General features: G+C 36.7%; 1 protein-coding gene across 1 annotated transcript in view; it reads left to right on the forward strand.

Moving 5' to 3' along the window:
- ST8SIA1 (ST8 alpha-N-acetyl-neuraminide alpha-2,8-sialyltransferase 1) overlaps positions 1-16,062 on the forward strand; it is a 140,870-nt gene that overhangs the window by 26,950 nt on the left and 97,858 nt on the right. The window contains exon 3 of the mRNA XM_072653524.1: positions 1,775-1,919. Coding sequence (XP_072509625.1) covers positions 1,775-1,919 — 145 coding nt within the window. The remainder of the gene's footprint in view (positions 1-1,774; positions 1,920-16,062) is intronic.

The raw sequence follows: 16,062 nt of genomic DNA on the forward strand, positions 1-16,062 counted from the left end.
CTTATGGTTGTGAGGTTGAATCTCAGAGCCATTTCGATGTGCATTTTTCCTATTTTTAGTGATTTGGAACATTTTTTTTCATGTGGTGGTGGTGGTTGATAGTTTACATTTCTCAATTGGAGAACTGCCTTTTTATATCTTTTGACCCATTTTCAATGGGAGCATAGTTCTTGTTTTTATTTTTGTTATTAATTCTTTACATATTTGCTTTTAAAACCAGTACTATCTTAAACGAAATTAGCCATAATGTCTAAAAGTAAGAAGATTGTACTCTTCCATATTAGAACACATCTGAAACATGCCACATTCAGTTTCAGGCGCCATGCTTTAGGAAAGACATTTCTAAGCTGGAAAGCTTTGAAAAGAAAGCAACCAGGCTGGTGAAAAGCTTTCAGATCTTCTTATATGAGGATCATTTGAAGAAAATAGGGAGAATATTTGGGTGGGATTTGATGGCTGTTTTTTGTTTGTTTTAAGACTGTCAGAGGAAATGGGAATTAAACTTGTTCAGTTTGACTCCAAATGGCAAAACTAAGAGCAATGTTTGGCAACTGCAGAGAAACCATTGATAGTTTGACATATTTCCCAAAAATCAGAGCTGTAAAGAAGTGGAATGAGCTGTCTCAGGTGGGAGTGGGTTTCCCCTCTGGTAGTGGTGGAACTGTATACTTCACTTCCCCCTGCCCCACTGGATTTTTTCCTAGCAAGGCTGGATGACTCTTTGTCAGCTATGCTTTAGAGAGGCATCTTCTTCAGGTCCAGCTAGGACAGGAAGACCTCAACTACCTCCAAACTCTGATTCTGTGAATGAGCAAATAAATAGAGGACACACTACTTCAGTATGGTATTCATGGCCTTTTGAAGCTAGCCAGAATCACACTGATCATAACTTTGTTATAGTATTCAAATTTATCTAAGTTTTATGAAACCATAAACTACATTTTCTTAGAGAGTTCTAAATGATTGCTCTATGATTTGCTGTATATTTACTGTATAAAATGTCCTCTTTCTTCCACGTAACAGTTTGTTTAAACACACAATATGACTTTATTCTCATGATCGAATATCCTTTTTAGTGGAAGGGAGATAATAGAAATAAAAATGGATGGCAGATGACAGGAAGAAGTGGTAGATGGACAAATTAGAAGTAATAAAAAGATGAGGCAAGAAGATAGAAGCAATTCCACCGAGTTTGGTGAAATGCAGTCATTCTGTCTGAGATCTTAGGTCTGAGTCCTATAACTAATTTTTTAAAAAAATGTTATACAGAACCATCATGCCCTTATGGAAAGAAGTCAAGAGTAAGTGAAATATAATAGAAATGTACTTGATGAAGTCCCTAGACCTCTGTTCTAGAAAGCTAATAATTAGCTGTTATGTACAAAGCCTTTAATTTATTCTGATCTCTAGTTTCCTCATCTGTAAATGAAATATTTGGTTCACGTGATTTATCCATGATAGGCTTAAAACTTTATTATCTATGATTCTGTGATTCAATTGAACTCAATGATACAACTATTAATTAAGCATGTACTATGTGCTAAACATTGTACAAGGTGTTAGGAATGCAAAACAAAAATGAAGCATTTATGCTTTCAGCAGAGTTTACATTTTATTGTGATTCCAGTGTTGAGATGATTTAATAATCCCCCATTCAGTATATTAGACACTAGAAGCTCAGCAGGCTAATATTTTTGTGATGAAGCTTAGTCTGTGGTTCTGATATTTAACATGATTAACATGCTTTAAATTTTCTCTTTATCTTTTCTATTAGGAAAGAAATGGAACAATGCTGTGACCCAGCCAATCTCTTTGCTATGACTAAACAAAATTCCCCTATGGGGAAGAGCATGTGGTATGATGGGGAATTATTGTACTCTTTCACCATTGACAATTCAACTTACTCACTCCTCCCCCAGGTTAGTATCTATCAGTTTGATGTGTTTAATCACTTAATATTTCTCTAGATTTGACAGTAATGGCTAATTTGGACCGGATAGAAGATTCATTAAATTATTTGTTTTACATCTTTTCATGTCTCTTCAGTCACCAACTTTAACATCAACCAGCATTTATGTGCTTACGATGTGCAGGGGAGAAGGAATAAATATTAAATACAACAAGTTTTCTACCCTCTTCAAGTTCACAGGAAATATAATACATATTTATGTGAGCAAAGGCATGGAGGCAGGAAAGTACAGTTTGACTAGACTGTGTATGGGCAGAATAGAAGTGGGTACATGCCAGTGCAGTACATTAGAAAGAATTCTGGATTTAGAGTCAGAGGACCCAAGTGGGTATAACAGGGGCTGGAAAAAATCTCTCACATGAAACAGGGTTATTTTTTACCACTAACCTCATTTGTAGGCCACTTTTGAGCCAACTTATCACAAATTTCAGGATAAGCCAGGGTTATATTTCCTAGTTAGGAAAATTTCAAAACTTTTGATTAGTCACTTAAGTTCAAAGGTGTCAGTCCAATTTATCAAATATAATTTATTTCATTAGAGGAACCCACTTTCTTCTCAGTAATTGCTTATCTTTTCTATCTCTACAGTTTATTTATTGTGGACTCAACAATTACAAAGACATGGACAATTATTTGTACTTAAGCTGTGAGAAAAATAACTAGAGTCACCTTGAACCATCACTGCAACTTCATATGACTTTACTTCTGAAAGCATAGTCCCACATTATTCAGTTCAGTTCATTTAAGATAAAGAGAAAATGCTTGTAACAAATATGAATAATCAAGAGAATCAAATTCCCTCATTAGTCATGTCCAAAAATGTATTCCTTTTTTTTTTAACATTTCAAATCCATCAACTCTCTGGCAGGAGGTAGAGAGTTTGCTTTTCTTTATAATGATCTCATTACATAAATTGTTCCTGCAGTTGTGTTCATTCATTCTCAAACCATCCATACAGCGCTGTCCATTAAAAAAAATTATCCTTAATAATTTCTTATAGTATGATAATATTCTATTGTGGTCATATTCCATAGTTTGTTTAGACATTCCTTAATAGGTGGGACATAGTTTCCAGGTTTTTGCTACTACAAAAAGAAATGCCCTAGTTATTTTTGTACATATGGACTCTTTTCCTCTTTCCTTGCTCTTACTGAGGATATGTATGTTTCTCTTTTTTCTTTATTCTCTTTGGGGTGGATGTCTATTAGTGGTGTCAGTAAGGATATCTATAGCTTAAATACTTTTGGGGCACAATTACAAATTGCTTTCTAGAAAGACTGGACCAGTTGTAGCAGTGGAATCTATCGTCTTGTAGTCTCTTCAATATTTGTCATTTTCCTTTTGTGTGGGGGGGTCATTTTTGCTATGCTATTGAATGTGAAGAGGAACCTCAGAATTCTGTTACTCTTAACAGTCTCTCTAGACTCACTGCTCATAAAGTTCCTTTTATAATTTTACTTTCAGAAGATCAGTTGACAGTTATCCTAAGAAATTTTTCCTCATCTTTTTTCTCTGTCTTATCCATAGTTTTTTCCCCACCATCTTCCTTAACACTTTAATTTTTTTTCTAAAGCTGCCACATCTAATCACCAAGTCCTAAACTTTCTGTTTGGTTCTTAAAATACAGTAACAATTGCTATAGCTTTTGTAGGAAAGTGATTTGACATAAAAGGCTATATTTCTCCTTGAGATAAAAATATTTGGGGTACCTCAAAATCATCACTAATAAGACATTTACATTAGTACTCCAAAGAGACAGAAGGGAAAAAAGACTGATATATGTATTAAAATATTTATTTGCTCTTTTTGTAGTGTTAAAAAAAACTGGAAACTAAGGGAGGGTATGTAGTGACAGTTGTAATAATGGTAAGTAAATGGAATAAATAACACATCTATAACACATCAATAAGTGAAAATAACACACATCATTCAACAATGAATTACTTGTGAATAAAGAAGTAACCTTTTTTCTTTCTTCTGAGGCAGCATAATTTAGCCTATTTCCAGTTTGAGTGTTTTTAATTCATTTGTGGTCTACTGATCTTTCAGCTAAGTTATTCAATGTTATAGATTCTGTATTGGAATTTCTAAACTCCCATGCTTGGGCTTTTCTTTGTTTTACCTAGGGGACGGTGGAGCTGGGGTTCTAGGAAAGAAAGTTATTGGCTCTGTGTTCAGCCTTGTATCCCTTTATTTGCATTCAACTTCTCCTAAGTCCTAGGGAAAGTTTGGGTTTCTATGTAGAGCATCTGTTTAACTTGAAACAACTTCTTTTTTAGGAGTAATCTGAGTAACCTAGAAAGCAAGGTGGGCTTCAGTATTCTAGACTGACTGATTCTATGCAGCACTTTTCCTTGTGAACATCTTTAAATATTCTTTTCGTGTCATGCCAACACATTGTTCCATTTCTCATAACCACAGTCCTTTGGGCCACCTCACCTTTGGATTTCTTCTTCAACATAAGAATTTTACTTAAAATATCTCATTTAAATTTTTCTGCCTGCTTTTAAAACCTCTTTAATTTCTGATTCAGCTCTCTCTATTACATGTAACATTCTCTCTAGACTCACTGCTCATAAAGTTCCTTCTATAATTTTACTTCATAAGTTTTTCTCCAGTATTTCTCTGAACACTACTCTTTACCCAGAACTTTTGCTACAATTTTTAAAAATAATGTGCTACAATTTTTGATAAAATACTTGAGTCTTATATCACTTCTTTTTCAGTGTTGGTTCTTGAGATAATCAGCTTGCTTTGTATCAAATAAAAATTCTTCTCCCACTTGAACTTGATTTATTTATGGCCGCTGAGTTCACATTTAAACAGGAAATGGTATGCCTCTTTGATTATATCTTTTTAAAAAAATATTACTGTTTATTTATTTTATCATTAGAGTTCCAAATTTTCTTTCTCCCTTGTACCCTTCCCCTATCCACTCAGAAAGCAAGAAACATGATATCAATTATACATGTGAAATCATGCAAAACATATTTACATATTAGCCACATAGCAAAAAAGCAAGAAAAATAAAGTGAAAAAATTATACTTCAATTTGTCCTCAGAATTTATCAGTTCCCTCTCTGGAGGTGGACAGCATTTTGTCATTATGAGTCCTTTGGAATTGTCTAGCATTATTGTCCTGATCAGGACAACTAAGTCACAGTTAATCATCTTTACAATATTGCTATAACTGTGTACAATGATCTCCTGGTTCTGCTGATTCCCTTTTGCATGAGTTCGTAAAGGTCTTCCCATGTTTTCCTGAAACTATCTCCCTTGTCATTTTTTTATAGCACAGTAGTACTCCATAACAATCATATGCTACAACTTGCTCAGTTGTTCCCTAATTGATGAGCATCCCTTCAATTTCCAATTTTTGTCACCACAAAAAGAGTTGCTATAAAATTTTTGTACATATAGATCCTTGTGTTATAGCTGGGTCAAAGGGTATACATAGCTTTATAACCATTTGGGCATAATTCCAAGTTGTTCTCCTGAATGGTTGGACCAGTTCATTGCTCCACAAGTAATTCGTTAGTCTACCTATTTTCTCTTATCCCCTTCCAGCATTTGTTATTTCTAATAATTGTGAGGTAGTATCTCAGAATTGTTTTACTGTATATTTTTCTAATCATTAGTGATTAAGAGCATTTTATATGCCTATTTAATTTGATTTCTTCTTCCAAAAAATATCTATTCATATCATTTGACCATTTATTAATTGGGGAATGATTTTATTTGTATAAATTTAACTCAATTCCCTATTTTAAAAATATTTTTATTTCTTTATTTTTAATTTATTATTTATTATTTTTATTTTTCAGTCATTTCAGTTGTATCTGACTCTTTGTGACTTTATTTGGAGTTTTTTTTGGCAAAGATACTGGAGTGATTTGCCATTTCCTTCTGCAGCTCATTTTACAGATGAGGAAACTGACGCAAACTACCCACTGATATATTGCTAGTAAGTGTCTGAGGCCAGATTTGAACTCAGAAAGATGAGTTTTCCTGACTCCAGGCCTGGTATTCTATCCACTGCATCACCTAGCTGCCCTTTATTTAATATATTTATTTATAAATATTATTTATTTTTACTTATCAACAATATTTCTCAAATATAGCTTCTATATACTTGAGAAATGGGGCCTTTATCAGAGAAATATGTAAAATTTTATTTAACTAATTAATTTAATGTAATTATAGGTATTACTTATTTTTATTTATCAACTATATTTCTCAAAGATAGTTTCCTTATATTTGAGAAGTGAAGCCTTTATCAGAGAAACTTAAAAATATTTTAATATTTCTTCACTGTCTGTGGTAAGTTTTAGCAGCATGTAGTTTTACTGACTATCTCTTTTAGCCATGTCTGTGTTAGCTTTTGCTTTGTCTGAGATCTTGATTGATGTTCCTACCTCTTTTTTCTTAACTTCATTTGAAGCATGTTGGATTCTGCTTAGGCCCTTTATTTTAACTCTGTGTGTGTCTTTCTATTTCAAATGTGTCTCTTGTAAATAACATTGTTCTGACTATGGCTTATAATCCATTCTGTTTTGGGGGGAGCTCATCCCATTCACATTCACAGTTAGGATTACTGTGGATTTCCTTCTATCCCATTTTCTTCTGCTTATCCTTCTTTCTCTTTTTATCTTGCTCTTCCAAAAAAGTCTTTTACTTTACTACCTCCCTTAATCTTTCCTCCTTTTTACCATTTCCTCCCCACTTTCTTCTTATTCCCTTTCCTTCCTATTTTCCTGAGGGCTAAGAAAGATTTCTCTACCCAACTGAATGTTTGTGTATGTGTACATATGTGCAAATGTGTACCCATACACACATGCTCATATATTCTGAAGAGAATGAGGTTCAGGTATTGCCCACCCTTCCCCATTTTCCTCTCCACTGTAAAAACTCTTTATTGGGTTCTGATGTGAGAAAATTTTTGCCATTCTATCTTTCCCTTTTTCTTTCTTCCAATGAATCTCTCTTTCTTACCTCCTATTTTTCCTGAGATCATGCCAACATAAATTCATGCACCCATGCCCTCTGTCTGTGTAGATTCTTTCTAACTGCCCTAATAATGATAAAATTCTTAGGAGTTCCATGTATCATTTTCACATATAGTAATCTAAGCAATTTAACTTTATCAAATCACTTATAAATATACTTTCATGTTTACCTTAATTTTGTGCTTCTCTTGAATCTTGTGTTTGAGAATGTCATTTTCTACTTAGCTCTGGTCTTTTCATCAGCAGTGCTTAGAATATTAATTATCAATTTATTAATTATATATTTATTATTACTACTTAATGGATAATTAAATATCCATTTTTTTCTCCTTGAAGTATTATTTTTAGCTTTGTCAGGTAGCTTGTTCTTGGTTATAATCTTATCTCCTTTGCCCTCTGGAATATTATATTCCAAGCCCTCCACTACTTTAATGTGGAAGCTGCTAATCTTATGTGATCCTAACTGTGGCTCTACAATATTTGAATAGTTTCTTTCTAACTGCTTGCAGTATTTTCTCCTTGACCTGGAAAATTTGGAATTTGACTATAATATTCATGGGACATTCATTTTGAGATCTTATTTAGAAGGTGATCGGTAGATTCTTTACTTTTCCATTTTGGGGCAGCTAGGTGATGCAGTGGATAAAGCACCAGTGCAGAAGTCAGGAGGACCTGAGTTCAAATCTCACCTCAGACACTTGACACTCACTAGCTGTGTGACCTTGGGCAAGTCTCTTAACCCCAGTTGCCTCATCCTGGGTCATCTCCAGTCATCCTGATGAATATCTGGTCACTGGATTCAGATAGCTCTGGAGGAGAAGTGAAGCTGGTGACCTGAACAGCCCCCCACCCCCTCAAAACAAAGTCAAGTGCAAGTCATGTCATCATTTCTCTGATGGCATGGTCTTCTTTGGCAACGAAGGACAAACACACACTTTGCCATTTTATCCCCTGGATCTAAAATATCAGGGCAGTTTTCCTTTATAATTCTTGCTTTACACACTCCTGGCCAGCCCCATCCTGGTGTCACAGACCTCTCCTGCTAGCCTCCTAAGTTCTTTTGGACTGGATAAATGTCTCTCCCTGAACTTTTGTTGGCTCTGCCGCTCCAAAATTGAGCTGAGACATTACAAACATATCTTGGAAATATTGTGGGTTCTATTCTAAACCCCTGCGATAAAGCAGATTATCACATATAAAGAGAATAGAGCACTAAAGTGAATCACATGAATATTTTGGTTTCTCAGTGAATATAATAGTTATGGTTATACAGTGTTATCATCTATTAAGTACACAATAGTATTATGTCTAGAAATACATATATAGATACATATGCACATACCTTAATCAAAAATACTTTATTGCTAAAAAAATGTTAACCATCATATAACCTCCAATAAATCATAATCTTTTTGGTGGTGGAGAGACTTGACTCGATGTTGGTGACTGCTGAATGAACAGGGTGTTGGTTAGGGAAGGTTGGGGTGGCTGTGGCCATTTCTTAAATAAGACAATGAAGTTTGCCACACTAATTGACTCTTCCTTTCACTTGCACACTTAGAGGTCATTGTAGGGTTATTAATTATCCTAATTTCAATATTGTTGTGTTTCAGGGAATAGGGATACCCAAGAAAGGAAGAGAGATGGGGAACAGCTGGTCAGTGGAGCAGTCAGAACACACACAGTTTGTACAATTTGTTCCCCCCCATTACAGTAATATCAAAAATCAGTTATCATAGAAAGAGATGTATTAATAATGAAAAAGTTTGGATATTGTGAGAATTACTAAAATGTGATATAGAGACATGATGTAAGTTCATGATGTTGGAAAAATAGTGCCAATAGACTTGATGCAGGTTTGTTACAAACCTGTTTGTAAAAAAAACAACAAAAAAAACCACCCTGCAATATTTTTGAAGCACAATAAAGTGAAGCGTGATAAAATGAGGTTTACCTTGTAGTTTAAAGATGTTTGTAGGGGAATGTTGGGAGAGTTCAGCTGTGTTGCTGCCTCTCCTCAGCCATCTTGGCTTGGCCCCCACTCTGATCATATCTTGGTAGTGATACTCTATGTGTACGAGAACAACTGATGAGGTCTTTGTTATTCTTTCTTGGGTCTGGGATGATCTCCATCCCTGGTCCCATATTCTTTTCTTGAAACTGATTCTTTGGGATTCCTCTTCTCACATGGAAATGAACCTTCATTGTTCATATGGCCATCCAGGTCACAGGTAAAACAAAAGAGAAGTCTACTGCTTCATTTGTACCGTATTGACAGCGCTCTTGTATCAGGATTTTTTGACTTTCATCTCTTAGCCTTTCACCTACATAAATAAGATAATTTTTGCCTATTGCTGGGACTCTGCACTGTAGCTACCACAATCTCTCTCACTCTCAGATGGGGATTCTTCATCTGATGCAGTGGAAACATGCACAGGTCTGCTGGCCCCTTCTGACTTAAGTTCCCTTCAAGTCTTCTTGTCATCAGACCCCCTTTTTATACAACCTTAGCATTCAATAATGTAAAATTAGTTTCTAGGTATTGCCTCTTTCTGTTAGTGCATCTGGTATTTGTGTATGATCTAATAGACTGGGTGATTCATATAACTTTAACTGAGAGGACTGTCCAGCTATAATGTCTCTATGAATTACCGATCAGTTTCTCATTTCTTTCATTTTTCTTTTAAAATATCCTGACAATGCCACTGTGTCTCTTTTCTTAGACTATTCCTAAATTTAGGAGAGTTTCTAGTTAAAAAAAAAAACACCTCAGAATAATTATTAAACATGATTCTCCACTTAAAAAGTCATGACAAATTTGCAGCAATTTGCTGGCTATTCCTTAAGAATACAGTCTACAGAGCGACAAATAATGAAATAATAGTTACATGAAATTAATTTATAAAAAATAAAACAGAAAAACAGACAAGTCACTATCATTAATTGTCAAAATATTATTGGGTACTTTGTATATAAAATTTCCTGAGAAAATGGAAAAATAAAAATAAAAGTTATCTACGGGAAAATAAAAATAAAAAATCCAAAGGCTCTCATATATAGCAAGGTTTAGAGGACATGTCATGCGAAGCAGGGTTTGGAGGACATTTTGTGTGTAACAAGATCATCTGGGTTACCAACCTCACTTATAAGTCACACTTCCTCCTGCTACTTGACTTTTTACCATATTAAATCTTAACGTCCTGAGTTTGAGTTATATTATATTGGTTAGATATATAATTATATATTAGTTATATATATTATATATAATTATATAATAGTTTATATATAATATATGAGTTATATTTGAATATTTCCTAATTAATTAATCAATTTTTAATGTAACTCACAAGCTTAGTACCCTCTCTTTGGTTCATCAGATATCACTTATTTATAAAATATAGAAAGCTTTTTTCCATAAATATATGCTTATGTCTTTATATTATTTAAACCCTGAATCTACTAGGATTAAATAAATATTAAAACTACTAAATAAATTATTTATTAATAATGAAATCAATAATAAAATTATAGGTAGCCATTTATAATATTTTAATTGTGAGATTATAAGAATCACCTCATACCATTACTGTAACGGTGGATAGCTTTTTTCTATTTATTAAATTTATTTTTAGTTTTCAACATTCATTTACACAAAATTTTGAGTTCCAAATTTTCTCTCCATCTTTCCCCTCTCCCCCAAAATGCCGTGCATTCTGATTACCCCTTCCACCAATGTGCCCTCCCTTCTAATACCCCTCCCTTCCCTTATCCCCATGTTCTCTCTTGCCTCGTAGGGCAAGATAAATTTCTATACCCCATTACCTGTATTTCTTATTTCCCAGTTGTATTCAAAAACAATTCTCAACATTTGTTCCTAAAACTTTGCGTTCCAACTTCTCTTCCTTTCTCCCTCCCCACCCATTCCCACTGAGAAGGCAAACAATTCAATATAGGCTATATATGTGGAGTTTTGCAAATGACTTCCATAATAGTCATGTTGTGAAGACTAACTTTATTTCCCTCCATCCTATCCTGCCCCCCATTTCTTCTATTCTCTCTTTTGACCTTGTCCCTCCCCAAGAGTGTTGACTTCTAATTGCTCCCTTTTCCCATTTGCCCTCTCTCCCATCACCTCCCCTCCATCCTGCTTATCCCCTTCTCCCCTACTTTCCTGTAGTGTAAGATAGATTTTCGTACCAAATTGAATGTGCATGTTATTCCTTCCTTGAGCCAAATGTGATGAGAGCAAGCTTCACTTTTTCCCTCTCACCTCCTCCCTTTTCCCCTCCATTGGAAAAGCTTTTTCTTGTCTCTTCTTTTTTTTTAAAATTTATTTATTTAACTTTCAACACTCATTTTCACAAAATTTTGGGTTCCAAATTTTCTCCCCATTTGTCCCCTCCCCCTTCCCCAAAACACCGAGCTTTCTAATGGCCCCTATCACCAATCTGCCCTCTCTTCTATCATCCCTCCCTTCCCTTGCCCCCATCTTCTCTTTTGTCCTGTAGGGTCAGATAACTTTCAATACCCCGTTGCCTGTATTTCTTATTTCCTAGTAGCAAGAACAGTACTCGACAGTTGTTCCTAAAACTTTGAGTTCCAACTTGTCTTCATCCCTCCCTCCCCACCCATTCCCTTTGGAAGGCAAGCAATTCAATATAGGCCATATCTGTGTAGTTTTGCAAATGACTTCCATAATAGTGGTGTTGTGTAAGACTAACTATATTTCCCTCCATCCTATCCTGCCCCCCATTGCTTCTATTCTCTTTGGATCCTGTCCCTCCCCAAGAGTGTTGACTTCAAATTGCTCCTTCCTCCCATTGCCCTCCCTTCCATCCTCCCCCCCACCCTGCTTATCCCCTTCTCCCCCACTTTCCTGTATTGTAAGATAGGTTTTCATACCAAAATGAGTGTGCATTTTATTCCTTCCTTTAGTGGAATATGATGAGAGTAAACTTCATGTTTTTCTCTCACCTCCTCTCTTTTTCCCTCCACTAAAAAGTCTTTTGCTTGCCTCTTTTATGAGAGACAATTTGCCCCATTCCATTTCTCCCTTTCTCCTCCCAATATATTTCTCTCTCACTCCTCAATTTCATTTTTTTAAGATATGATCCCATCCTATTCAATTCACTCTGTGCTCTCTGTCTCTCTGTGTGTGCATGTGCGTGTGTGTGTGTGTGTGTGTGTATGTGTGTGTGTAATTCCACCAACTACCCAGATACTGAAAAGTTTCAAGAGTTACCAATATTGTCTTTCCATGTAGGAATGTAAACAGTTCAACTTTAGTAAGTCCCTTATGACTTCTCCTTGCTGTTTACCTTTTCATGCTTCTCTTCATTCTTTTGTTTGAAAGTCAAATTTTCTTTTCAGCTCTGGTCTTTTTATCAAGAATGCTTGAAAGTCCTCTATTTCATTGAAAGACCATTTTTTCCTCTGGAGTATTATACTCAGTTTTGCTGGGTAGGTGATTCTTGCTTTTAGTCCTAGTTCCTTTGACTTCTGGAATATCATATTCCATGCCCTTCAGTCCCTTAATGTAGAAGCTGCTAGATCTTGTGTTATCCTGAGTGTATTTCCACAATACTTGAATTGTTTCTTTCTAGCTGCTTGCAATATTTTCTCCTTGACCAGGGAACTCTGGAATTTGGCCACAATGTTCCTAAGAGTTTCTCTTTTTGGATCTCTTTCAGGTGGTGTTCTGTGGATTCCTTGAATACTTATTTTGCCCTCTGGTTCTAGAATCTCAGGGCAGTTTTCCTTGGTAATTTCATGAAAGATGGTGTCTAGGTTCTTTTTTTGATCCTGGCTTTCAGATAGTCCCATAATTTTTAAATTGTCTCTCCTGGATCTATTTTCCAGGTCAGTTGTTTTTCCAATGAGGTATTTCACATTATCTTCCATTTTTTCATTCTTTTGGTTTTGTTTTGTGATTTCTTGGTTTCTCATAAAGTCATTAGCCTCCATCTGTTCCATTCTAATTTTGAAAGTACTATTTTCTTCAGTGAGCTTTTGAACCTCCTTTTCCTTTTGTCTAATTTTGCTTTTGAAAGCATTCTCCTCATTGGCTTTTTGAACCTCTTTTGCCAGTTGAGTTAGCCTATTTTTCAAGGTGTTATTTTCTTCAGCATTTTTTTGGGTCTCCTTTAGCAAGGTGTTGACCTGCTTTTCATGCTTTTCTTGCATGTCTCTCATTTCTCTTCCCAGTTTTTCCTCCACCTCTCTAACTTGATTTTCAAAATCCTTTTTGAGCTCTTCCATGGCCTGAGCCCATTGAACATTTATTTTGGATGTTTGCAATGAAGAAGTCTTGATTTCTGTGTCTTTCTCTGATAGTAAGCATTGTTCTTCCTCATCTGAAAGAATGGGAGGAGATATCTGTTCACCAAGAAAGTAATCTTCTATGGTCTTATTTTTTTCCCCCTTTTCTGGGGATTTTTCCAGCCAGTGACTTGACTTCTGAATTTCCTCTCCACACCCACCTCGCCTCCCGATTGGCCTAGCCAGAGCTTGGGGTCTGAGATTCAAATGCTGCTTCCCAGCCTCAGGGCTTTGGGTGGGGGCAGGGCTGCTATTCAGTGTGAGATTAAGTTTAGATGCTCATGTGGGGGCAGGGCCACCACTCAGGGTTCAGTTCCCTCAGGGGGTTTATGCAGAGACCTTCAATAATGGATCTGAGCTCTTGCCTGCTTTGGGAGCCCCTGTCTGCTGCTGCCTCCACTGCTGCCTCCCGAGAGGGCCTGGGTTATGGAGACACCCTGCTCCCCTCTCAGCAAGCTGAAAAGACCCTCTCGCTGACCTTTGGTGCCTGTGGGTGGAAGGACCTGCATGCCTGCTGGAGATTCTGTCCCTGAACCCTGCTTGGATCCGCTCCCCTCAGTGCTGTGCAGGCCAAGGCAGGGCTGGGCTCTGCTCCCGGTCTGGTGCACCACAGACCTTTCGTGTTGATTTTTCACGTCTCTCTGGAACAAAAATCTCCTCCACTCCCTTGTTCTGTGGCTTCTGCTGCTCCAGAATTTGTTGGGAGTTCTTCTTTATAGGTATTTTATGGGCTGTGGGTTGGAGCTACCATATGTGTATCTTTCTACTCCACCATCTTGGCTCCTCCCCTCTTGTCTCTTCTATGAGAGATAATTTGCCCCATTCCATTTCTCCCTTTCTCCCCCCAATATATTCCTCTCTCACTCACTCACTCACTCACTAATTTTAGTTTTTTAGATATGATCTCTTCCTATTCAATTCACCCTGTGCTTTCTGTCTCTCTCTTTTTCTCAGTTTGTGTGTGTGTGTGTGTGTGTGTGTGTGTGTGTGTGTGTGTATAATCCTTCCAACTACCCAGATACTGAGAAAAGTTTCAAGAGTTACAAATATTATCTTTCTATGTAGGAATGTAAACAGTTCAATTTTAGTAAGTCCCTTGTGATTTCTCTTTCCTGTTTACTTTTTGATGCTTCTCTTGATTCTTGTGTTTGAAAGTCAAATTTTCTTTTCAGTTCTGATCTTTTCATCAAGAATGCTTGAAAGTCCCTTATTTTATTGAATGACCATTTTTCCCCTGAAGTGTTATGCTCAGTTTTGCTGGGTAGGTGATTCTTGGTTTTAATCCTAGTTCCTTTGATTTCTGGAATATCACATTCCAAGCCCTTTGATTCCTTAATGTAGAAGCTGCTAGATCTTGTAATATCTTGATTGTATTTCCACAATACTTAAATTGTTTCTTTCTATCTGCTTGCAATACTTTCCCCTTGACCTGAGAATTCTGGACTTTGGCTACAATATTTGTAGGAGTTTCTCTTTTTGGATCTCTCGGGAGGTGATTGTTGAATTCTTTCAATATTTATTTTGCCCTCTGGTTCTAGAATATTAGGGCAGTTTTCCTTGATAATTTCATGAAAGATGATGTCTAGGCTCTGTTTTTGATCATGGCTTTCAGATTGTCCCATAATTTTTAAATTGTCTCCCCTGGATCTATTTTCCAGGTCAGTTGTTTTTCCAGTGAGATATTTCATATTATCTTCCATTTTTTCATTCTTTTGGTTTTGTTTTGTAATTTCTTAGTTTCTCATAAAGTCATTAACTTCCATGTGTTACATTCTAATTTCTAAAGAACTATTTTCTTCAGTGAGTTTTTGAACCTCTTCTTCCATTTGGCTAATTCTGCTTTTTAAAGCATACTTCTCCTCCTTGGCTTTTTGGACGTCTTTTGCCAATTGAATTAGCCTTTTTTAAAGGTGTTATTTTCTTCAGTATTTTTTTCTGGGTCTCCTTTAGCAAGCTGTTGACTTACTTTTCATGGGTTTCTTGCAATGCTCTCATGTCTCTTCCCAATTTTTCCTCCACTTCTCTTACTTGAGTTTCAAAATCCTTTTTGAGCTTTTCCATGGCCTGGGACCATTGCATATTTATTTTGGAGGTTTGGGATACAGAAGCCTTGACCTTTATGTCTTCCCCTGATGGTAAACATTGTTCTTCCTCATCTGAAAGGATGGGAGAGAATACCTGTTCACCAAGAAAGTAACTTTCTATAGTCTTATTTTTTCCCCCTTTTTGGGCATTTTCCCAACCAGTTACTTGACTTTTGGGTCCTTTGTCAAGAGCAGGGTATATTCTGGGGACCTGTAAGATCTCAGTTCCTCCACGGTGGCATAATCAAGGGAGAGGAATTTACTCCTTGGCAGGGCTCCAGGCTGAGATTCAGATCAGCTGCTCAATTCCCCCAGGGGCTTTAAGCTGAGGCTCCAACAATGGATAGTGACTGCTACCTTCCACTGCCCCCTCCACCCACAGCTGTGCCTGCTGCTGCTGCTGCTACCACTTTGCCTGGGACCAGGGCAAAGGGAGGACTCTGCTCCCTTGTCATGGAGGTGGAAAAGCTCTCTCGCTGACCTTTGAAGTGTCTTTGTCACCTGTGGGTTGAGGGATGTAAGAACCTCCCCTGCTGTTGGGAATTCCACCCCTGAGGCCAGCTCTGGTCCTGCTCCTCCTAGCACTGGCGCCCAAGGCTAGGCTGTGTTCTGCTCCATGTCCAATGCGACAGACCTTTCCCATTGGCCTTCCAGGTCACCCTGGGCTGGAAATATCCTCCACTCC

The sequence above is a fragment of the Notamacropus eugenii genome, chromosome 3 (assembly GCF_028372415.1).
Source record: "Notamacropus eugenii isolate mMacEug1 chromosome 3, mMacEug1.pri_v2, whole genome shotgun sequence".
Classification (NCBI taxonomy): Eukaryota; Metazoa; Chordata; class Mammalia; order Diprotodontia; family Macropodidae; genus Notamacropus; species Notamacropus eugenii.